We start from the raw sequence: 18,500 nt of genomic DNA, 5'->3' as shown, positions 1-18,500 counted from the left end.
GCAGTATGCACGGTGGGGCGATTTCCATGATAAAGAATTGGGAATGGTATTTAAGATCTATTCACTAATTGCTATTATCGATTTAATGTTCCTAAAACATTCCCGAAGAGAAGAATCACATAATAACAGCTGAATAATAAGCTATAGCTAGATGAGTTGCATTACCTAGACAACAAATCAAATTAGATTCAATTTTACAACCGTTCTCGTTAACTCTCCCATCGCGGGCCATTGTCCGTCTAACAACTAATAACTGTCATTTTGAATCGCACAGTTGTCAAATCACACCAACACAATGGTTGGTCATTGTATTTAGAAATTGAACCAATTATTCGATTGAGCTAAGCAAATTAAAACTATAAAAATGCCAAAAACTAATTAATCCTTCGAATATTACGTTTCTTTCGTTTATTTCTTCTCAAATTAGTTTCTCAAACGTTCGATGCCCGCAGAAGCGCCCACCGTGTGCCAGATGCTGTCACAGCTGTCAGCGTGATTGTCAAACAAAACGAGAAAAACACCGATTCCAGCAACGCCGCGAAAAAAGTGTGTGTCGTGAATTTTGTTGAATTTATTTGCTTTTTCTGCTACTTGCTGCCACCTGGCCGCACCCGCGCGCAACCATGGCGGACGAAGGGAACGAGGACAGCTGGTTGTACGGCAATTCGGGGCAGGACGGGCTGGCGAGCGACTCGGCCGCAACTGCCGACGCTGATCCGGCTGCGAGCGGCAAAAACAACGCGCTGTGGGACGAACAGGAAGACTCGCAAACCGCAACCGGAGACGCCGGCGGCCTCGATGCGGATGGCAAACGGCGCGGTTCAAACGATGTCAGCAGTGGAGCACCGGACGGCGCGAATGGACACTCGACGCGGGAACAGCAGTGTGACGACAATGCGATGGATTCGAGCGATCTGCGTCAGCTTGACGGGGCGGAACTGGACGAGGGACAGGACGATTCGCACCTGATGGATGACGATCGAACGGAAAGTGTGCTGCGGGAGGAAGAAAGAGCGTCGAAGCGCGATGAAGCAGAAAAGGGTGAGGACGGTGAGGCTGGCGATGGCGAGAAGGCGGGAGAGAAGAGCAAAGCGGATGCGGCCGATGGAAAGGATACGGCGGACGAGGGCGCGAAGGACAAGGGCGGCTTGAGCGACATGGAAAGCGATATCGACAGTGACGAGGATGACGACATCAACGTGGTGATTGGAGACATCAAGTCGGGTCCGAGCTACAACATCATTAAACAGCGCGGCCCGATCATGCCCAATCAGCAGGCTGCCAATGCGGCCGGTGTGACGGACAAAACGAAGCAACCGGCAGGGAAGTTTAGCATGGAAGAGTTTGAGAGCGTGGGCATGATCAATGGCGTGCCGGCGCACGAGTTCAGCATCGATTCGCTGGACGAGAAGCCGTGGCGCAAGCCGGGTGCCGACATTACGGACTACTTCAACTACGGCTTCAACGAGGAAACGTGGCGATCGTACTGCGAGCGGCAGAAGCGCATGCGACAGCACGAGAGCGGCGTCGGCATGGCGGGACTGACGATAAACAACCCACAGGCGGCACCGCCCATGGGCATGATGCGGGACATGCGACGGTCGGGCGGTCCGATGGGCGGTGGCCCGATGGGAGGCCCGCGCAAGATGAACGGCCCGATCGAGGTGATCGGTGGCGGGCCCGGCGGACCGATGGGCGGTGGCGGCCCAATGGGTGGCGGTGGCGACCGGGGCGACAGAAGACAGCGCGACGACGGTATGGGCATGTCGAGCCAGCCGAAGGAGAACGTCATTCAGGTGATGACGGCCGATCGGCGGGAGTACAGCCGGACGGTGGTTGGAAACAAGTACGATCCACCGATGGGTGGTGGGCCGCCTGGGTTCGGTGGCGGACCGCCGGACTTTTACCACCAGGAACCGGATTACGGGGACTACTACGATCCGATGCAGGAATCGCAGTGGGGCAACGACAATGGCAATTGGCAACCGTCCGGCATTAAAACGCTCACACCCTTGCCGCCGATGATGCACCCGAACATGGGTGGCATGGGTGGCCAGCAACAGCACATGGACATGATGGGTGGCGGAGGCGGCGGCGGTGGTGGTGGTGGAGGTGGCGGCGAGCGGATGGTAATGCCCCCGCCTCAGCAGATGCAGCAGGGCATGGGCGGTGGTCCGGGTATGGGTCAGGGTGGCGGTGGCCGGCTGCACCCGCCCGGCATGGGTCCGGGAGGACCGCGCGGTGGTGACATGCGCAATCCCAACGATCGCAAGCGTGGCGATCCGCGCGAACGCGACCGTGATCGAGAACCGCCGCGCAGAGATCGGGAACGGGATCGTGGACGGGATCGGGAGCGTGAGCACGAGCGGGACCGTGATCGGGATCGTGAGCGAAAGGAACGTGAAAGGGCGGGCGATCATCGATCCGAACGAGAGTCTGGGCTCGTCGCGCCAAAGGAAGAGATGGTGGTGGATCCAATCCTTGGGCCCGTTGCAGTGGTTCCGCCTGGCCCACCGCAGACGGCCGGTTCCTCATCGTCCTCATCGCGCGACGACAAAGACAAACGTTCTTCCAAACCGGATCGTCACAAGGAGCGCAGCAGGTAGGTGTAAAAGGAGCCGCATCATGTTGTTTGTTTGGAACACTAATTTAACGCTTTCGCTTTCTGCAGCCACCGTGAGCGATCCCGCAGCCGCGAACGATCCAAATCGAGACGGTCCGACCGGAGCAGGGAGCGGGAGCAGCGAGAGCGACACAGTCGCGATAAGAAAAAGTCCCACCGGAAGGACAAAGAGGACGGAGAATGAGCGGCACCGAGCGGGCGACGGCGACGGCGGCGACGGTGTTCGTCATTGGAGGACACAAAAGTAATGGAATTTAGCATTGTAAGCAGTGGCTCGCTGCGAAGGCGGGCTGAGATAGGGAAAGATTCGTATTTGGTTCGAGGAAGGCAGGCAAACTCTTTAAGCATATACATCGGTACGTTAGATGTAAGATGGATGTATCGTACAATTGTGTAGATAAAATACAAATCAGCGCAAAACGTGGATATCGTGTAGGATGAGGTACCTAATGGTGTGTAGAGGAGCAGGGGAATGGAATGAACTAGTAATATATGCGATATTCGCGGCGGAACGTATGGGAGCATTCTGTCTTCCACTTTTTTACGGGATCTGTGCCACAATGGTGTTCCGATCTTGTTCAGGACGTTGTGTTGCCATGGTCCGAGGATGCTCGATCTGAATCCATCCTTGTCTTCATCCTATAGAATGACTGATAGAGATCTGCTGCTCAGGTGCGGTTACTGCTGGATCATTGTTCACAACAGAAGCGACGGGGTGTTTTTTGTCCACTTTTCACAACCCGAAACACCACGACAGAAAATGCATCCGACACATCGATTCATTCATCAACAGAAATGTGCTTTAATTGTAAAAATCATTGCAGCATTGTGCAGAAATATCGAAAACGACGATCACGCTCGTTGCGAGTCCGAAATTGCGCCTCTTTTAACGGTCCACGTGAAAAGTTTCAGCAGAAATTTAAATTCTCATTTCACACTGAAATCTTTCCCACAGCGCCGGGCAGCTGTAAACGGAGTCCAAAGATCCACCTGACAGCGGGTTTCCCTCGCAGCGACTCGCACTCACACACAGACAGCACGCCGTGTAGGCAAGGGAAAACAAAAACAAAACTCACCTCTTCTTCATCTTCCTACTGCCGCTTTCTTCAACGCCCCTTTCCCTTCACCCACACCACTTGTGCACGCTTGCAGAAGTCACACAACACAAAGAAAAGTCAAGACGCGCGATGTCGCAATTGGTGCAGCGCACGGCCAGCAGCCCCACAGTATGCCCCGTCGTGCCCTTCTGGTCGTGGTAGTTTGCTGTTGCCGTTGAGTGCGGGGACCACGGAAAACCGCGTAAAGCTGACTGATGGGGAAAAAGGCACCCCAGCCATTCAGAGCGTCATAAACAGTGTGTGCAAACTGCGGCACCAGCTTGGTAGCGATCGGGGTCGGAGGTGTGTCGACGCGTAGTGTGTAGTGTGTGGCTGTGTGTGACACAAGAAAATAGAATCCCTTCGGGCAGACTCCAGATTGGTGGTAGAGTGCGCGCGGTCCTTCACGGGGTAACGAAACAGCGAGTCACGGGTGACGACGACGACGACGCGGTACACAGCGAACGCGGCACAGAAGAGCAACAGTGATCATTCTGGTTTCGTCTTCGGCAGCGGCAAGGCACTCGACTCTTCCTCCAGCAGCAGTAGCTGAAGCTGAGCGAAGCAAACGAAACTCTGGGATAAATAATTCGGCGTCGTACAGTTGGTAGACTTACTGCGACAGCCTACTTCGACGGACCCACACAGTAGTGTAATCGGAAAGGTGGCCTAAGTGTGTGTGTGTGTGTTTGCAGTGGTAGTATGCAAGTGTGTGAGCGTATAAGGAAGTGATTTACGAAGCCCTTCTCATCCTAGTATGGGAGCCGTGTGAAGCAGTGTGTGTGTTCATAGTAATTATCCAGTAGCGCAAGTAGAGTTGCTAGCGGACTACCAAACTACTACAGTACAAAGCCAAAACACGGTGATAGGATCCCTGGTCTACCTCTACAGTACAGCGCAGCGGCACATCACAGCCATAAACACAGCAGCCACAGAATGAGCAACGAACTGTCCTGCAAGGGAAGCCCCACATCCAGTGCGAGCGTCCGCGCCAGTCTCGTGACGGACGAGAGCCACTTCAGCCTGGCCAGCCTCAACTCTTCCGTCAGCCAGGACGAGTTCTTCCGGTGCCGCGATCACTCCGATGTGGTGCTGAAACGAATGCAAGGTACGGTCACACACACAAACACACACACCCGATTGATACCCATTTCGAAACCTGTCCACACGTTGCCGCCAGCCTCTTCTGCACGCTTCACCCTAGGTCAACGCACGATCGGCCCATAGTCCCCCACAGCAGTCGCCGCCGACTCGAGCACCGCGGCACAGGTTCAAGGTCTCTTCTCCCAGGTCTCTTGCCGGAGTCGAGTCGCAGCCCCCGAGCAAGTTTCTTACCGCGTAACCATATCGGGAGATGCGAGCTTGGGTGCTGTTTCTTATGCTTCTTCGAACAAGGAAGTATTACACAGCGCGAACCGGCCGCTCGGTTGCGCACAATTGCTTGCCGTGTTGAGTCACACCATCGAAGGGGAGGAGAGGGCGGGGTTTGTGGGTTATAAAACTATATTGCTGGAAAAGAGGACATGTTTTTTGGTGAGCACACCTTTTGATAACGGAGCATTTTTGGGGTTTCTGTTGGTGCCGTGTTTTGGGCCTTTTGCGCGCAGTCAGACGTTACGAGCTCGGTGCGTTAACGGCCATAAATCAATGCGTGACATAATTAAAATTTTACACAACATTGCTCCTTGTTTTGTTGCAAAAACTAACTAAACTAGAAAAAACTATCAATTAAAATACAAAAATTACCGTCCTTTATGCGTGAAGAGCATCAATTCCAAATCTTAATTGGTTTTAAAAGCAAATACAAAGCTTTGTTTCTTTTGTATCCGGGCAGCCACCCTATTAGACAAAGAAACGTTCATCCAAACCGTTCCACAAGCATTTTCTATGGGGACAGTGACAGGGTCTTGCTCTTCAGGAAGTGAAAATGTCATAAACAAGCTCCTCGCCATTCTTCCCCTCACCAAAATGATGGACGGAGGACGGATTTTTCCTGGAAACATAAACCATCCCAACGTGACACGCACAGGCATCCTCGCACAATCCTTTGTATAAAAAGGCGGCCGCGGCTTCATGTCCCTTCCCCCCGCAAAAACCATGTGTCATCATCATCTGCCGTTGTGCGGTCGTTTTTTGTCTTTTCCGGATCAGAACTTGGAGGGTAGGGAAATTCTAATTACTAATTATACCGTACGTTGTCCTCCGGGGGTCGCCGTGTCGTCGTGTCATTCGCCTCCCCGTCCGTCGTCAGCCACATGCAGCATGTTCGGCTTCGCTGTTTCGTTCGCCGCCAGGTTTTCTTTCTCCTGCCGAGTCTCGATTTATTAATTCCCATTTTCTGGTGCCGGTTCTATTTACAGACTACCTCCAGAGCGAGAAGCTTTGTGACGTGGTGCTGATCGCTGGTGTCGACGGTCGACGGTAAGTGTTTGCGTGTGTGTGGGGTGCAACAGCACAGTTCAACCCCCCCAGGTTCCAGACACAGATGGAAGGCAGCAGCATCGCACGAATCAATCGCAGTATGCCGCGCGTAAAACGGACACGGAACAACAAAGCAAACGATCTTAACCTTTCCCAACCATTTGGTGTCTCAATGCGGATTGTTTTTCTTTTCTTTTTTGGCGCGCGCTCGCTGCTGTTTATAAACATTCACCGTCCGAGCGAGTTGCGGGAGGCGGAAAATGCGCCACACCACGCCCAGACACAACGTAACAGAGACGCATTGGGGGTGCTGTTGCTGCTGCTGCTGCTGCTGTTGTTACGAACGCGAAGTAGACGCGAAAACGCAAGAAAGATGAGCACGCTTTCTGTTGGTTGGTTCCGCGTCAAATGCACGCGCAAATGTAAACGATTGTCCCCCCTACTCCTTCGCATCGCATCACGAGACAACGAGCTAAATTAAATTAATTTACTGGGGCAGGGGGGGGGGGGGGGGGAGATGGGATTTGCTCCCGTTGGCTCCTCGGTCGCGTAATAAATGATGAGTAAATCGGGCGCGCCTCGGCTTCTCGAGTGCATTTTTCAGTCCTCTCGGGACAGTTATCGTGTCTATTGCCGGCCCATGCACTTGACCTCACCGCCGGTAGGACGACGATGCCGTTGGACACCGTAAACGAGCTCGATTCATTCATAATAATTTGATTACAAGTCCATTTAACGTTGCATTCTGATGTCCGTTGCATTATTTATCGCCGGTCAACGGTTGGCATCAAGGGATAAACATTTTATAGCGCGCAATGCTTTGCTACCCTCCCTTCTAATTTCGCTCTATCCACCACTTCCCTGCAGAATACCCGCCCACCGGCTGGTGCTGTCGGCCTCGTCCGCCTACTTCAGCGCCATGTTTACGGGGCAGCTGCGCGAAAGCCAGCAGGAAGAGATCACGCTCCAGGAGGTGTCGGGCGATGCGCTCAACTCGCTCATCCAGTACTGCTACACCGGCGCGATCGAGATCCGGGAGGACACGGTCGAGACGCTGCTGGCCACGGCGTGCCTTCTGCAGCTCAGCACGATCGTCGGCGCCTGCTGCAACTTCCTAGCCCGTCAATTACATCCGTCCAACTGTCTCGGGTTTTCGCTGTTTGCCGAGCAGCAGGGCTGCACGGCGCTGCTGAAGCTGGCGACCGCCTACACCTGCCAGCACTTCCAGCAGGTGTGGAAAAACCAGGAGTTCTTCATGCTGGACGCCGCCCAGCTCGCCAATCTGCTGCGCAGCGATGACCTGAACGTGCCGAACGAGCAGGAAGTGTTTCACGCGCTGATGGCCTGGATCCAGTACGACGCGGAGGGCCGCAAGCGGCACATCCCGGAGCTGTTGGCACTGATCAAGCTGCCACTGTTGCAACCTTCGGTGAGAGCGCGCGAGTTTGTTTCGTTTTGGTGGGGGCGACGTCCACTGACTGATCATTTCTTTCCCATTTCTTTCCTTTTTGCAGTTCATAGTGGATCACGTGGAAGCACTGTGTGGTGGTGCGAACGAGTGCCAGCAGCTCGTGATGGAAGCGTTCAAGTGGCATCTGATCCCGGGCCGCCGGTCGCTCATTTCCACCTCGCGGACGAGGCCGCGCAAGTCGACCATGGGCCGGCTGTTGGCGGTGGGCGGTATGGACGGGCACAAGGGTGCGATCAGCATCGAAAGCTACGATCCGCGGCTGGACAAGTGGACGCTGCTGAAGAACATGCCGACCCGGCGGCTCCAGTTTGGGGTGGCGGTGCTGGAGGACAAGCTGATCATTGTCGGTGGCCGGGATGGGCTGAAGACGCTCAACACGGTGGACAGTTTCGATCTGAACACGATGTGCTGGAGCACGCTGGTGCCACCGATGGGTACGCCCAGGCATGGGCTCGGCGTGGCATTCCTCGAGGGACCGCTGTACGCGGTCGGTGGTCACGATGGGTGGAGTTATCTGAACACGGTCGAGCGGTGGGATCCTTCGGCGCGCACGTGGAGCTACGTTGCGCCAATGTCGGCCATGCGCTCGACCGCGGGCGTGGCGGTGCTGGGTGGCCGTTTGTACGTGATCGGCGGCCGGGATGGTAGCGTGTGTCACCGGACGGTGGAGTGTTACGATCCGCACACCAACAAGTGGACGCTGCGTGCGCCCATGAACCAGCGGCGCGGTTGCGTTGGAGTTGGCGTGCTGAACGGGTTCCTGTACGCGCTCGGTGGGCACGATTGTCCGCCGAGCAATCCGGCCGTCTGCCGGACGGACACCGTGGAGCGTTATGATCCGACCACGGATACGTGGACGCTGGTGAGTATCACTCAATGAAAATACAGACACACACAGAACGGACGGAAGAATTAACCGGAGAATGTGTTGCAGATTGCATCGCTTAGCGTCGGCAGGGACGCGATCGGTGTCAGCGTGCTGGGCGACTGGTTGGTTGCCCTCGGCGGGTACGATGGCATCCAATACCTGAAGATCGTCGAGCAGTACGACGCGGAAACGAACGAGTGGACCCCGATCGCCCCGGTCAACTACAGCCGGGCCGGCGCTTGCGTCGTCGCGATACCGAACAGCTTCTCCAATCCGGCCTCGACGACCGGTGGCGTGGCGCTGCCCTCGACCAGTGCCGCCAATCCTTCCTCGCCGAACAATGCCATCGCTGCGTCCTCGTCGTCCTCCGCGGTGAATGTTCCGGTCGCCAACAACAGCACCACGGTTTAGTACCATCTTCCCATTTACTCACACTCTTTACTGCCCTGCCAGTGTGTGTGTGTGCGTCTGTTGCTTTTGTGGTAGTGCAGCACCAAAGCAAACAAGTGTGATTATTATCAGCCGAAGCTAACCCCTTCTGCCCCCTCCCTCCAGCATGATTCAGCTGCTTATTACTGCCCGTTTTGTTTCGTACTGCTCCTCCGGTGCGCCCCCTTTGCGGGACTGGTTGCAGCAAACTTTCCCCAATCAATGCATTCCGACCCAGTAATGACGCATTCCGCTTAACCCCCAGAGTATGTTTGCATGAGCAAAAGCTTATCTGCGTGTGTGTGTGTGCTGTGTGTTATCATAATACGTTTAAGGTGTGATTCTAGGACAGCCCTTCCTCCCAATTCCCAATTCTCCGAAGAGTGTACGTGCGCCCATCGATGTACGAACGGGTTCGAATAATGCATTTCTGTGTTTTTTTCTTCTTCTTTTTTGTTTCATTTCATTTCCTTCTTTTTTATGTCTGGTTCTTCCAATAATCATTGTTTGTGTGCGTGTGTGTCTGTTCAAACACATCCAAATTCATCAAAAACAAAAAAAATACTATCAGGGATGGCGCGGAAGTACCAGTGCCAGCAATTATTACTACCGCAGACATTTCCGCATTTGTGATTACTATGTGTAACAGGGGGACGAGACAACGAAGAAAGGAAGGGAGGAAGGAAGGAAGGTATTTAAAAATAAAAGAAGAGATTTCATATGTACTAAACAAAACAAAAAATGAGGAAAGGATTTCCGGATGTCGGAAAAAAAGACATGTAAAGGACAAGAGAGGGAGAAAAAGAGAGAGGCACATAGAGAAAAGCTGTCGAATGAGAATGGAAAAGTGACCAAATAAAGGTCTTATACTGGCACACTAGACTTATTAGCACCATGGAACCGACTTCCAGCCCTTTGCTAAAGAGGGAATGATTCGGATAAGGAAGTCAAAAAAAAGCACTGCTTAAGCATCTATCTATTCTCCACGCAAACGTTTGACGAAACTGTGATTTTAGTTTTGTTTTTTTTTTTTTGGTTTTAAGAGACAGTGCGTTTCTTTTACTCCCACAAAAATCAAAATGGACTATTTGAAATTGAATGAGAGTGAACTGATGATAAAAAGAGAACGAAAAAGAACTGCCCCATACTCACGCACCTGAAGAAGCCTTCTAGCACAGTAGTCCTTTGGTTTGCCTTTGCGAGCCGGACTGCGAATATGGATGCCAAAGAAAGACGTCGTCGTGTGATCATCATCGTCCCCACAGCTTAGCAGGAACCACATCCCACCACCACCCCTCCGGCCACAGAGAGTGATTTAGGTACCTTTTTGTTTGCTAGCTAGCTACAATGTTTCTGTACTACAAAACACACGCGCCAACAACGCCAGCATTGCCAGGCGAGCTGTGGCGTTGGTGCGCTATTCTTTTGATATGGTAGTACAGATAGGGAAAGCATTATTTTTCGTACCATTTTTCATTGCTCTACAACGGAATCAAAAGAGGAAAACATACATACAAGAATTAGTAGAATGTAAAGCTATAAGGTAACACAGATGCAGATATAATAAACTGAGACACTTTCACAGTGTATACAATTTTGTGAAAAAAAGAGTTTTAAAACACTTCACTACCTAACGCTTACCCTAAATCCGAATTTTGGTGTGTTTTTTCTCAATATTTCTCTTACTACTTCGTGCGCACGGACGATCCAAATCCACACAAGTAACACCCGCGACGAGTGGCTTTGGTTTAAAGAAAATCTAATATAAATCTATGTATATTTCTGTATAACAATTTGTTCTTCGTGCATTTGCTTGTTGCTGCCCTGGGAAAGTTTCTTCTCACTCCCGTTTACCCGTACCCGAACCCGGCATTTCCCGGGAATGTCGCCGCCGGCACGGAGTAAACGGTGATCGATGTACACATTTGCATTGTGGTCGTCTTTGTATAGTAAAAACTTCCACTGCCCTCCCCTCGCCCTCTTCGCGCTTCGCGTTCTGTTCTGTGTTCCGTTCTGTTCAGGTCGCTAGGTGTAACAGTGTTCTGAGAATGTGTTTGCTAGGTTGCTTAGGTGCTTGTAAACGCTAACGCTTCCTTCGCGCTCTTCGTTGTCCACTGCAAAACAAAGCCAACAAACCAAAATTATGTGAGGAAGAGGATCGTGGATGTTTGTGGGTACGTGTCTTTGGAATTGAAAAACAAATGGCATAGCGGATGTGTATCGCTTCCAGAACTGAAGTCGAACTAGGGATGGCAAGAGGATACAAGAGGGTCGTTAAGATGGTGCGTGCGCATGGTCCACAGACTTACACGATACATAAAAAAATATCATTGCAACGTAAACTTAACAAACAAACTGTCTAACCTTACTTTGTAAAACGTATGCTACCTTGTGCCATACTTTCTTCTCTTAACACCATGTGGAGCACACACACACACACCTATTTGAACAATCAGCAAATCATAAAGATAATAATAGAACAATAATAATAAAAAAGAAACAGCACAACTTTTCCCCCTCGCAATCTGGCCCTTTTTTGGCGGGGTTGCTCGCAAAATTCGCGGATTGTTGCCATCCGGGGTGTCGTCTGCCTGAGTCCCCTCCAAATGGGAAATGCATTTGCTGTACGGCGTTGTGAGGAAAAAGAATTGCATTCCTTCTCCCGTGCAGCCGTGTTATTCGTCCTCGACATCCGCGCTGCTTGAGCGCGAGCCTGCTAACATTGAACATTGAAATACCCGCATTCGGTGTTTGGCGCGCCAGAGAAGAAAACGGAAACGGTTTTCTCCCTTCCCCTGTTTTGTTTTGGTTCGCTCCCGGCACACGAAAATCACCCGCCAACATGTGTGAGACCACCATCACCACCACCACCATTGCTGATCCCTTTTGGGGTGACTTAAGTAAAGTTAGGGCAATGGGGAGGGGGAGGAGGCAGAGCGTGTAAGTAGATTAGCCGAACGGTTTCACGGCATTATCGCACTCGCTAAAACTCAACGACAACGACGACTACTAGCTACTAACATCGCTTGGTGAGATGCTTCTCAATCGCGGCCGGAATGTTGTCCGTCGTTTTCGAGTTGATGTTGTTGCCGATCAGCTCCGGGCAGGCCAGCACACCGTCCTGTATGTCCTTCGCCTTTCGCAGCAGATCGTAACAATTGCCCTCGCTGATGACGGAATCGTGCCTGTGGAGAATGGGAAGAGGGGAGTGTTAATCGAGTGTGACCGTAAAAGTCGCCCTCCCGCCAGCACACTTACTTGTACTCGGGATGGGAAACGACCTGCTGCCGTATCCAGCTGGCCGTCGTCATTAGCTCGCCGGACGCACGCTTCTGGATCAGTTTCAGGTACTGCTGGATCGTGCAGTGCGTATCGGCGTCCACATCCATCGACCCGAGGTAGCTGTTGATCAGCGGCACCAGGCCCGGGAACGTGCCCTTCCCATTGATGATCTGATCGATCGTCATCAGCTCGTACTCGTCCGCGGGCGCCTCCGACGTCGCCGCTTCGTCCGCGGTGCCATTCTGCCGCTGCTCGGCTTGTGATGCTGCACCGTCCGCTCGCCCTTCCTCCGGCGGTATGGCGGTGATGTTTTTCTTGAACCAAAAGCGCTCCGTCAGCACCGCGCCCCGCTTCTGCGAGTTTTGCATGTTTTCGTCCACCTTGCTGATCGGGATCAGGAAGTCCAGCTGGTACGAGAGGATGACGCGCGTCAGCAGCACGACGAAGCACACGATCGCCGCATTCTCGAAGTCGGTCAGCTGGGCCTCGCACGGCCGGAACTCGACGCGCCACCCGATCGGGGAGTTGGGCGGCGGGGGCTTGAACCGCATCGTCTGCCAGTTGGTCGACTGGATGTTCTCGAAGTGGTCCGTGTCCTCCCGGTCGTTCTGGTGCACCTTCTCGCTGAACAGCGACACCGAGTCGCGTATGAATAGATGCGCAATGTGCTGCGCCAGCAGATGGTCGATGTCGCCCTCGCGCAGCCGCTTGTACAGCGTCTCGTCCAGCACCAAAGGCACATCGTTGTATCTGTGGATGGATGGGAGGAAACATTACAGTTAGTCGACCCCATTCTGGAAAAAATCGCATCGCCTTTACGTACTTCTCTCCCGCCGGCGAGAGGTAAGAATCGATCGAATCGTAGCGTGACTTGTAAATGCGGAACCGATCATTCTTCAGCGGCTCCTCGCCACGCTCCTCCCGCGTGCGACAGTCGACCGAGGCCGAGATCACGTTCCACCGGCAGTCCACATCGGTCAGGAAGCCACGGTACGCCGGACTGGCCGCCGTCAGCGCAAGCATTATAGGGCACATCGGCGTCAGCTGGTCGTACAGTGTGCGCGCCTCGCTAATGTTGCACGCCTGGAACGTGAGCTGCAAACAGCAGCAACCCATACCGAAGCCCATCGCGTCCATGTGCACGTGGCTCGGGTGGGACGGTATGCTGCCCTCGACCGGCGTTTTCGTATCACGATCCGGGTAGATCGGCAAGTTGATCGACACCTTCTCGCCCCGCCGCTGGCGAATGTTGCGCGTCAGCGTCTTGAACCGCGGATGGCCCGGGAAGATGGCTTCGTCGGGGAAAAAGTTCGACCGGGCCGCGCACGCCTCATCGTCCGGCGTCGGTACCGCCGGTGGGAACGTGAAGCGCGGACATCCCAGTCGCGGGAAGCTGGTGATCGACATGACGAACTCGTTCTCCGGCAGCAGGGCAGCGACCTCCATTCGCCGATAGCGCATGTTTGCCTCGACCACGTTGAAGTGCGCCAGCAGACCACCGTACGGCTTGCCGGGCGTACCTTCGATCATGTACGCACCGTACTCGGGACGCCACAGTGATTTGACTCCTGGAATGGGAAGGAAGCAGGAAACAATGTCACGATCACGAAACATAATACGCCGTATTTCATTTCAGCCATTCCTCCCACCGGGCTCCGGAATGTAAACGATGTAGCGGACAAGTCGGTTTTATCTCACTCGTATCGCCACACCACTAGGAAGCACACACAGCAAGCGGCACGTTTCGAACGTGATAGCGCACCGATCACGTGTTCCGTATCTTGCGCGATAGATCATTGTTTTTGCCGCCGCCTGCCTGCTTCGATGCAGCACTCCACACGGTTCGGTTTCGGTGGCGCAGAGACGAATGCATCTGCGTCAATCACCTCATCCATCATCATTTTCCCCCCATTTTTTTGTTGTTGATTTTTGCTTACCTTGTGGATCGGCCGCTTCCTTTTCGTTCAGCTTGGCCAGAATTTCTTGCGCCCGCAGCGATACCTGGACCGCGCGCTGCTTATCGTCGAACCGGACGATTATGTACTCCACCTCGTCGCCCCACTTCAGCACGTCGCCCTGGCGGTCTTTGAGGCGCGCGAACAGATTGATAAACTGCTCGATGCCATGCTCGCGGACGTGCTGTGCCAGCGCCTTCGTTTCATCCCACGTCAGAGGACTGCCTTCGCTTAGCAAACCCATCCTGGTGTGTCCTGGTCGGTCGGTTGGTTGGTTGGTTGGTGGAACGTCGGTGTTTTGGATTTAGTGTGACACGCGTTGAGCGCTAGGGTCCGAAAAGGAACAGGTTCAGGTTCAGAGCGAACACTTTCAAAATCTAAAATGAAAAAAATGGGAAAATATATTAAATACTGCAGTACATTTCAAGCCCTTTTTAGTTTGCTAAATAAAGTGCTAGGTACTAGACATCTTATCTCCAGCAACTCAACCGTTCGCTCGTTCTGCTGTGTTGTTCTCAACTCGATAATGCAGCAAGTGCCTGCCTATTTACCCCCACAAATATGTATCTAGCGAAGGACGGAACAATTCACAGCGTTCCATTCCACTAGCACGGCTGTGCGCACTGGCAAGGACAAGAGGACAGGAAATCGGTTGCTACAAACATCAGTCACAAAGTTCCACAGCATTAAACTACCAACAGTACTCATTCAATAGAGAGCTGCATAGAGACCCGGCACGCTCTCGCAGTAAACGTAACGTTCCCTGAGCGCAACGGTTCGCGCCGGGTGGCGTTATGATGCAAAGCAGGGGGGCACAAATCGTGACAAGACACATTTTTCAGCTTTGCTCTTGCCCGAGTAAGACGCGGATGGTGTGCGAGAGAGTGAACGATGAATTGGATTGGCATTTTGCCTAAACCGCGCCATCCGTACCGCTTCTCCCACGGACCGATGACTGATGACTGAGGCGGCTTCGTTTAGCGCCACCTAAACGTTTATTTACGAGCGAAGCGAACAATTTTAGAAAATGAGAAAAAAGAGGTAAAACATACTTTATCGTGCTCGAAGTGGGATTAAAATGATACAAATCAAATCCATGCACGCTACCAAAGCGCAGCGATAAGTGAACTGCGATTAGGATGATGTTGATGATGATGATGGAGCATAAAGGAGTATGCTTTCCCGGCTCAACATGTATTACGCAACGGACACGAACATCAAGCACGAAGACTCCAGCCACCCAGGAGGCCCAGACCTTGGCAATGGATTTATGCCGTGTGAAATCGTGCACACTACAGTTTCACTGTTTTGCGAGTTCAACCTGTGGATTGTATTTCGAACGAACAGGCACGCACCGCACGATACACACAGCAACACGGCGCGGGTACAGAAGGTCACAATCAATAAAACTTGCCCAGCCAGCCGGTCCGCTTGTTCGGGTTTCCCTTGGCATTCTTCATTCTCCCCACTACTGCCAAAGAAAAAATAACTACTGGCGACTCGATTTGTTTTCACTTTCCATACACACACCGGCTGTTGCCATCGCAACCCCGGGGTAGGCCTCGTGTGTGCCTGGCTTCGATTTTGAGAAGAACGGTTAGAACGTTTGACTATCAACCGGACGACACACGCAAAAAAAACCCTAAAGAACGTCTTCTTCACATCTCTCCGCTTTATACACTGCATGCACAGCTTTCCACCGTCTTCCGATTTCACTATATTGCACAACTGATATGCAGGGGTTTTATTTTTGTTTTCCTACACACAGACACATCCTCCTCACACCAGTGGCGTAATTGTGGCGACTAGAAGCGGGAATGGAACCAGGAACAGACACACACACACACACCAACGAAAATACTCAACGCACTTTGGGAGTTTCGGGAGTCGGTTCCTTTCGGGAAGCAAGCGTAGACGACCTCGTTCGTGCAGATAACCGTAGAAAGATGACCCAAAGACCAAACGGCAGGGCTCTCGTAGACGTGCCGCGTAGCAGTGCCGTGTAGCAGACAAGTTCAACAGTGAACCACGCTTCCGTACGGGTCGACGGTTTACTAAATACTAACGCGCGTTCTTCTCGCTGCTAGAGCTGTTAACCTCGCCCGGGGGCCTAGTCTCGCTGCTATCTGTCGCGCTTCTCGCTCTCCTCCCTAGCCAATGACGGCTGATGATGATGACGATGACGATGACGATGGATGGAAGCAATCAGCTACGTAATGGGTTTCAATGTGTGTCCACGGAGCGACAAGTACCAACCCCGCGGTGGGGTCGTTATTCGGTCCCTGCGGCCGCTGAACAATCGAACCAATGCCAATAAGTGATGACGATTCCAATGCGCCCGTTTAGGACCGTTTGTTGCTGAAGGAGGAGGACGATGTGCGTGTCCGCGGGACAAGGGGCAGCGGGGCCCCGTGCATTGCGTTCATACACGGCACGGGGTTCGATATTTGCTGCACTGGCGATAAAATCAGTATCGGAATGTGTAACAAATCGATTTTGCTTACGGGGTTGGTTCAAGATAGGGTTTCTCTCATTCGCTCGGAAGGAAGGCAACAATTGCTGGAATCGCATTTTTGTTTGCAAAGATTGATCTCTTTACTGGATTTAATTTACACAACCTTACGTCATCGCAGTATCCGCGGCGGTAGTAAAAATAGGAATCAGCGGACACATGACGATCGCTTCAGGATGTTCTGGAACACAAGACACACCAGATCTTTATCAAGTGGCCGGTGCCGCGCGGCTATCTTGCAAGTCACGGCCTACTCTTGCCGTAGGCCCCTTGCGTTCGTGTAGAATCATGCTCAAAATGATGTCACTGCTTAACCTCACATGCCAATGTTGATGTAACGGCCACGGCGAGATAACATCATAAACCCAGCCCCAACCCAGCGACTGCAAGCTGATAGCGATTCTACCGTACCGTAGTATTAGTCCGATAACTTTGATTTCCAAGAAAGATCCATTTTGGAGATGTATTTTTCGCTGATTTTCTATTCTTTTACCCTGTTTTTTGCGTTTCGCAATCACAACAAATCCCGTTCCCCTGCTTGAGGTACTCTCTCCCAGCATGGAGTCAGTCGGCGCTTACCCGGCACTTTAGAATTGTTGCTGCAAATTGTGCACTTTTTAGCAATTTTCACTGCACTACTTCACACGCAAAACGACCACGGAGGTAGTGTACGGTAACTGTACCTTTGCAATTTGTTCCACGGAGGCAATTTTTCGCCAATTCTTGCAATTATTTGTGTGCTGGAGCGAACGCGCGTGTTATTTACATTTATTTTTCTTTTCTTTTTTTTTTTGTTCTGTTTTATTGACATTCAGCCGCTGTCATCGTGGTGCGCGTGAACATTGACAGCACACCGTGCGAGCCCGGCTCAGAGCTCTGATCACAATGGGCGATTGATGGGTTTGAAATTTATGTTTGAAAATTTGGATTAAATCGTTTTTTTTAATTACAGATCTTTTTGAGTGTTTTTAAAGTAATTCTTGAATATATTGGAACGTTCCTATATGTTAAACTATCTTTTTTCGCAAATTACAAATATCCATTCACAATGCATTCACAAGAGAAAAATATCACAAGAGGGATCAATCGTGAACCTATTTGACACAGGAACTGAATCAATTTCGGTACTGAAACTCAAACCTATCTCGATTTGTCGTATGCAATCTTGATTTATGATCGAACCTGTTCCCGTTAAAATACTTATCACAATTCGTTCCAGGAACTAAACGGTTCCGAACCCATCCAGTTCCAGGAACAGATTCTCCAAACCTGGTTCGGCAAAAGAAGCTACATTCTCAGGTAGCCCATCGAATTTCTATCAAAAACTACAAACTACAAACCATCGATAGAAACCCAATAAATGCCAAAATCTTCAAGAAACGCTCCATTTAAGGAACCTGTTATGAGCCCCGCACAGCTAAGAACTACTAAAAATAGTCTGATTGTAACGCATAGATACTACATTTTAGCACAAACGTTCCGATGTTGAGAATTCATTTCCTATGTTCCAATTCAGAGCGGGGGAAATATAATGGGCAGTTAAAATTTCATACCAAAAACCTGTTCCCGACAGCCTGAGAACAGATATCATTTGGGATTTGGTATTCGGTACCAGCGTGTTCTTCCGTTTAGTATCTAATCGTTCTTCACGCTGAAACCGCACCGCAAAACTTCGCAACTTGAAGAAATCATCTGCAAAGATGCAATTTAAACGCTCCTTTACGTTGCTGTTGATCGTCCTGGTAAATGCGTTTGCCCTGGTTACTGCCGGGATTCCCCGCCGTGTGCGTCGAGGTAAGTGTTGGCGCCCGCCGCGCCCGCTAATGGATGCCGGCGTGCATA

General features: G+C 51.8%; 3 protein-coding genes across 7 annotated transcripts; 2 read left to right on the top strand and 1 right to left on the bottom strand.

Annotated features, from left to right (window-relative positions):
• The first annotated feature begins 485 nt into the window (after positions 1-485).
• Positions 486-3,047, top strand: LOC120961614 (pre-mRNA 3'-end-processing factor FIP1). The gene is made up of 2 exons (XM_040385473.2): positions 486-2,602; positions 2,672-3,047. The coding sequence occupies exons 1-2, from the start codon at positions 624-626 to the stop codon at positions 2,805-2,807; spliced, it is 2,115 nt and encodes a 704-aa protein (XP_040241407.2). The 5' UTR covers positions 486-623; the 3' UTR covers positions 2,808-3,047.
• A 456-nt stretch (positions 3,048-3,503) lies between these two features.
• On the top strand, positions 3,504-9,809 carry LOC120961615 (kelch-like protein 5). 2 transcript variants are annotated; one of them, XM_040385474.2, is made up of 6 exons: positions 3,504-4,828; positions 6,081-6,141; positions 7,009-7,570; positions 7,656-8,474; positions 8,547-8,885; positions 9,481-9,809. In XM_040385474.2, exons 1-6 carry the CDS (start codon positions 4,657-4,659, stop codon positions 9,553-9,555), a joined length of 2,028 nt encoding a protein of 675 aa, XP_040241408.2. In that variant the 5' UTR covers positions 3,504-4,656; the 3' UTR covers positions 9,556-9,809. The 2 variants fall into 2 exon arrangements, with proteins under 2 accessions (XP_040241408.2, XP_040241409.2); XM_040385475.2 differs by lacking the exon at positions 9,481-9,809 and having other exon boundaries at positions 3,505-4,828; positions 8,547-9,432.
• Positions 9,810-10,651: 842 nt separating this feature from the next.
• LOC120961616 (glutamate--cysteine ligase) lies at positions 10,652-17,443 on the bottom strand. Of its 4 annotated transcripts, none has more exons than XM_040385477.2 (5): positions 17,238-17,443; positions 14,129-14,523; positions 13,015-13,759; positions 12,168-12,941; positions 10,652-12,094 (listed from the first exon to the last, which is right to left on the bottom strand). In XM_040385477.2, exons 2-5 carry the CDS (start codon positions 14,388-14,390, stop codon positions 11,926-11,928), a joined length of 1,950 nt encoding a protein of 649 aa, XP_040241411.2. In that variant the 5' UTR covers positions 14,391-14,523; positions 17,238-17,443; the 3' UTR covers positions 10,652-11,925. The 4 variants fall into 4 exon arrangements, with proteins under 4 accessions (XP_040241411.2, XP_040241412.2, XP_040241410.2 ...); XM_040385478.2 differs by having other exon boundaries at positions 17,342-17,438; XM_040385476.2 differs by lacking the exon at positions 17,238-17,443 and adding an exon at positions 16,017-16,349.
• Between the last annotated feature and the right edge of the window lie 1,057 nt (positions 17,444-18,500).

The sequence above is a fragment of the Anopheles coluzzii genome, chromosome 2 (assembly GCF_943734685.1).
Source record: "Anopheles coluzzii chromosome 2, AcolN3, whole genome shotgun sequence".
NCBI lineage: Eukaryota > Metazoa > Arthropoda > Insecta > Diptera > Culicidae > Anopheles > Anopheles coluzzii.
The sequence above is the reverse complement of the archived record's forward strand: the minus strand, read 5'-3'. Positions and strand labels throughout refer to the sequence as shown.

Excerpts from the sequence above, each read along its gene's own strand:
- LOC120961614 (XM_040385473.2), top strand. The coding sequence starts at position 624 with ATGGCGGACGAAGGGAACGAGGACAGCTGGTTGTACGGCAATTCGGGG. Across the intron at positions 2,603-2,671 it reads CGTCACAAGGAGCGCAGCAG|CCACCGTGAGCGATCCCGCA; the intron begins GTAGGTGTAAAA and ends CGCTTTCTGCAG.
- LOC120961615 (XM_040385474.2), top strand. The coding sequence starts at position 4,657 with ATGAGCAACGAACTGTCCTGCAAGGGAAGCCCCACATCCAGTGCGAGC. Across the intron at positions 6,142-7,008 it reads GCTGGTGTCGACGGTCGACG|AATACCCGCCCACCGGCTGG; the intron begins GTAAGTGTTTGC and ends ACTTCCCTGCAG. Across the intron at positions 7,571-7,655 it reads TGCCACTGTTGCAACCTTCG|TTCATAGTGGATCACGTGGA; the intron begins GTGAGAGCGCGC and ends TCCTTTTTGCAG.
- LOC120961616 (XM_040385477.2), bottom strand. The coding sequence starts at position 14,390 with ATGGGTTTGCTAAGCGAAGGCAGTCCTCTGACGTGGGATGAAACGAAG. Across the intron at positions 12,942-13,014 it reads CTCTCGCCGGCGGGAGAGAA|ATACAACGATGTGCCTTTGG; the intron begins GTACGTAAAGGC and ends ATCCATCCACAG. Across the intron at positions 12,095-12,167 it reads GTTTCCCATCCCGAGTACAA|GCACGATTCCGTCATCAGCG; the intron begins GTAAGTGTGCTG and ends CATTCTCCACAG.